The sequence below is a fragment of the Sinocyclocheilus rhinocerous genome, unplaced genomic scaffold, assembly GCF_001515625.1.
Source record: "Sinocyclocheilus rhinocerous isolate Xijiao unplaced genomic scaffold, SAMN03320098_v1.1 scaffold1157, whole genome shotgun sequence".
Taxonomy (NCBI): domain Eukaryota; kingdom Metazoa; phylum Chordata; class Actinopteri; order Cypriniformes; family Cyprinidae; genus Sinocyclocheilus; species Sinocyclocheilus rhinocerous.
Window position 1 is genome coordinate 830,801 of NW_015631716.1, and position 4,751 is coordinate 835,551.

Below are 4,751 nucleotides of genomic sequence, written 5' to 3' on the forward strand. Positions count from 1 at the left end.
GTTTTCATTTTTTTAGTACCGACTTGGTACCGAAATACCGGGTCTTTTGACAACACTAGTTTGTAATTCTTCTGGAGTTTAATCCCACTTGTTTTATTGCCCTTTAAATTCTCAGGAAAATCATCCATTTTGATGTATTAGTAAACAGACTTCTCTCTGAAACAGGAACTGTTGGCTCACATGGCTGTGCTACCAAACACTGAGTTTGCAAGCGTGTTTTGCCAGACTTGATGTTCTGGTCCCCCCGCCCCCCACCACCAAATCATGGGATTACTGTGGTAGCGTGTGTGTATGTGTATGCCGTCTGCTGTACGCGGGGTGTAATCTGCCAGAGGTCTTGGCGCGCACAGGGTTAAGACCTGGCACCCCACCAAGCCTGAGGCCTGCGGGGGACGTCCCACAGAGCCGTAAGCCTGCACAGAGCCCACACGCCCTGGAGCAAGGTCAACAGCACACGCACAGAACACAAACAGACACAAATACATCGGGAAAGGAGGGTTGACACAAGAAAGAAAGAACTGAGAGAATTGGTAGGAGGGTCAATGGCTAAAGTGGCTCTATGATAAAAGAAGCTTTTAAAAATCTATGTTCTTAGAAATGTTATAAAAAAGTTTGAATTGAATGACTTTAAAGATATCATGTTGTCCTCATGCCTTGAATACATGTGAGTGTGCACATCTTCATACATACATTATATATATATATATATATTTATATATATGTTAAATTATCTGAAATTACAAGAGACTTTTTGACCTTGAAACACACTCATGACGTTCTGCAGGGGTGGTCTCTGACAATTTCCTGTTTTTTTTTCTTTTCTTTCTTTCTGCATGTTGGTGGCACACATGATTTTATTGGTCGCAACACATGACCTTGATTTGGTAGACAATGTTTTTCAAACAATACTTAAGCTTTCTTTTCAAGAATTTCATTTCTTTCTTTCTTTCATTATTACATCAGGATGATTGTATCACCCTGACACTTTTGCTAATGAGTTTGAGTTTCATTTTGAAACTCAAAATGAATTGAATTCCAAATTAAGTAGCCTACATGCTCATGATAGAAGAGCTTTATTCAAATTGTGAATTTGAATTGCATTCTTTATTTTTGAATAAATTTTTTAACAATCGAGACAAAAAAGAAAAAAAAGTGTCATGTCTGTCTTGTGTGGGTTTAATGTTGTGTTTTGCCCATGATTGTCCTGATAGTGGCATGTCGTTTGGTGCCAGTCAAAAGTGGATGCTGAAGGTTATCTATGAGGTTGAGTTACAATTGCCATAGCTTTTCACAGTGTCAACGCAGTTGTTTTCAAGTGTTGTTGTTGGGGAACTCGCCGAAAGGCAGCGGCGCTCCAGCCATGTATCCCGGCGGAGAATGCTCTGTTTAGTCTCTGAAACAATCTGGTAAGCCTCAGCAGGTGTGGGAGCATGACAGGAGATGCTGCCTGTCGCTGACAGACTGTAGGTGTGTGAACACTAACGGTTGTTTCTTTTTCTCCTCACAGATTATGTTTACTTCGAAAACTCCTCCAGTAACCCACTGCTGATCAGGCGAATAGAGGAACTCAACAAGGTGAGTGATGAACGAGTGTGTGTGATGCTAAAAGCCAGTCAAACACTACAAGACTGAAGCTGGTCAACCTTTAGTGCTTTAAGTCTGCAACAAAAAGCCTGGATTGTAGCCAAGTCGCAGTATTCTTTTAGTATACACACTTGTGAGGAAATATCAGCAAATGGCAATGCAATTGCAAGAGAGTGGAAAAATGTTTGTAATGAAAGAGAACAAAGACTGAGGCTTTTTTCAGGCTCCAAAATTAGTAAAAAAAAAGAAAAAGAAAATAAGTTATCATAGAAGTGGTCCGTACGGCTTGTGTGCTATATTCTGAAGCCATTTGTGTTGTTTTTGTTAACTAAAACTAAACTATTGTTTTCATTAATTTAAAGGAGAAATAAAAGAAAATATAAATATTAGATGATTATAACTAACTTGAACTTAAATTTAAAAAACTTAAATGAAAACTAGAAATGTTGTTTTGATAAGTTGAAATACTGAAATTAAACTGAAAATTAAAGATAAATATAAATATTTCAAATAAAAATGACAAAAACACGACAAAATTGATAAAACTTAAATTAAAATGAAAACGGATTATGTAAAAAAAAAAAAAAATTATTCTAAATGCTAATAAATGCTGTAATGGTATATATAAATGATAGTAAAATAACACTGGAAGTCATAGGATGGATTTATGTGAGGAACAGACCAAAATCTGCTCCAGCTGTTCTCTGTGTATTTATGAGAGAAGTAGCAATTTCCGATTTAGGAGCACATCATTCTTTTGAGTCGATAATCTTTAGACAAGCCAGACCTTTTAAACCAGGCTAAATCATAGGCCTAACTCTAAACTCTTGGTCTGATTGATTCGTTCACTAATTGAGCTGATTCAGTTCGTTAGTTCAACTCATTTGTATCATTCTTTTATGGTGGTTTTTGTCTTTTTTGAAACTCGAGAGCCCAAGTCCTCATTCACTTTTATTTTATTGAAAATAGTGGCCAGAATGTTCTTTAAAATTTCACCACCGTTTGTGATACCTTTAAATATGCAAAGGGTGACGAGCTTCAGTATTGTAGTGAGCGTTTGGCAAAACACCGCACCTAAATGACTGAAAAATCTCAAAGCTACAGCTTTCTATCTTTTTTCTTACAGTGTTCACACTTTTAAGCCTTTAGCATCCTCTAACATCACACTGCACCCCCCTGTCTGCCCTCCTCATCTTCTCTCCATCACGAGACCCTCTCAAATCAGCCAGGAAGTGCAGAGGTGTTTAGGTCATGGTTATGATTTGATCCTCAATTTGCATATTGAGGCTTCCCCAGGAGCTGATTGGTCTAGAAGCTGTTGCTGTGACAACTCTGTTTCCATTTGCAGACGGCGAATGGGAACGTGGAGGCCAAAGTGGTGTGTTTCTACCGACGCAGAGACATCTCTACAACACTCATCGCCCTTGCTGATAAACATGCACGTGAGTAGCTGTCAAAGACTACTTTACCCACAATGCTTTGAGCTGAAATGTAGGATGAGATAGGGCAGGGCAATAAACCATATCATATCGAGATCACAATGAAATTTATGTTGATGACAATGATAAACTCTGTTTACTCAATATGGATTAATCTAACAGCCTGTCACACAGCAGAAGTAAAGGCGACAATAGCTTGTCAGTGCATGTCGTCTAACACATTAAGTCTGCTTGTTCTGCCTGTCTCTGAGAATGAAAGGTGCGGTTTCGAATACTACACAAACTCGCACTTGAGGCTTATGGTGTTTTCTGCATCTGCTGTCTCAATATAGGAGTTCACATGAACTTCATCTCCAGAGATGTTCTTAGTCACTTCACAAGCTTTTCTTTATTTCATTTGAGAAAGACCACTGTCGAACACAGACTGAAACTGAAAGATTTTCATGACAAACCGCCAAAATAAATGTTCGGTTTTACTTGAAGAAAGTATGACAGAAATAATTTACTATTGTATACTAAATGTACTTCTCAAGGTAATAGTAATGTTATTTTTTTCTAAGAAATATCGTACAACCAAGAATTTTTTTTCATCCATGTTTAATTTATACAGTTCTTTTGTGTGGCATCTTATTTGACAAAAAATGAAAATGAAAAAAAAAATTCAATTTTTGATGATAGATTTGTATTAAATCGTAACAGAATTCAGAAAAAATAAAGCAAGAAGGATGAATTGTTCACAATAAGATCTATGAAATGCATTTACAAAATAGAGTGGGTGAATTTTCATATCATGCCGACTTAGAACATTTAACTATTCAACTGAAAAATTCATTATTCATTGAAAGTTTTGTTTGTGGCTTGCTGTCTACTACCTAAATAAACAGCTACCCTCTACGGATGCATCCTAACTGAAATGGAACCTCATAACATCAAATGTGATTTTGGACAAAATAAGGTTTTTAGGAACTTATTAGGCAGCATAATTCTGCTGCTTACTTTTTGGAGCCTTTGTGTTGGGAGGGTTTCTAGGCAGCTGTCTTCCAGTTTGTTTGCAGTCCACAATGGCCACCCACAATCAGCTCACTGAACCTGAAATTTGTTTCCGGAGACATCCGCCTGGTGTCTGTTATCATACAGAGCTAGAATAAAGTCAGTTTATCCCAAGTGATCGTGCATTATATTTCAAAAGTTGGTTCTAGAATGCATCTCTTTTCAATACTCAGTTTCAGGCACCTTGTAGTGAAGTGTACATTTGCTTCTTTAAAAACATTTGAATTTTGTATTACATGTTTCTGAGTGAAACAGAATATTCATTAGAAAGTAATAGGGATGTAACGGTATGAAAATTTCATATCACGGTTATAGTGACCAAAGTTATCACGGTTATCAGTATTATCACGGTTTTGTTCAAATTAGATGAAAACGTTCAAAAAGAACTGATACACACACTGAAAACATTTCAATAAGTTTTATATTTGAAAATCAACAAACAACAAATACAATTCATTGAACGATTTTAATGCACGACGTGAAGGCAAGAGCCACCTGACGCAAAGCTACAGCTCATTAGCTCAGCATTCTGCCCGCTTCAGATTAGAAAGAGATGAAATAGTGCGGTAAGATCACATTTATTTGAATTAATTATAACATTTAGCTACTTGAATTAATTATTCGAGGTTCGATAGAGAGAGAGAGAGGACAGTTGCCTGTGTGAATTAGCCTACCTGC

The 4,751-nt window shown here is 37.0% G+C and overlaps 1 protein-coding gene across 1 annotated transcript in view; it reads left to right on the forward strand.

The window, feature by feature from the left end:
• Nucleotides 1–4,751, forward strand: part of LOC107741866 (metastasis-associated protein MTA1-like) — a 53,710-nt gene that overhangs the window by 15,520 nt on the left and 33,439 nt on the right. The window contains exons 2-3 of the mRNA XM_016554668.1: nt 1,508–1,575; nt 2,933–3,026. Of these exons, the coding sequence (XP_016410154.1) occupies nt 1,508–1,575; nt 2,933–3,026 (162 nt within the window). The remainder of the gene's footprint in view (nt 1–1,507; nt 1,576–2,932; nt 3,027–4,751) is intronic.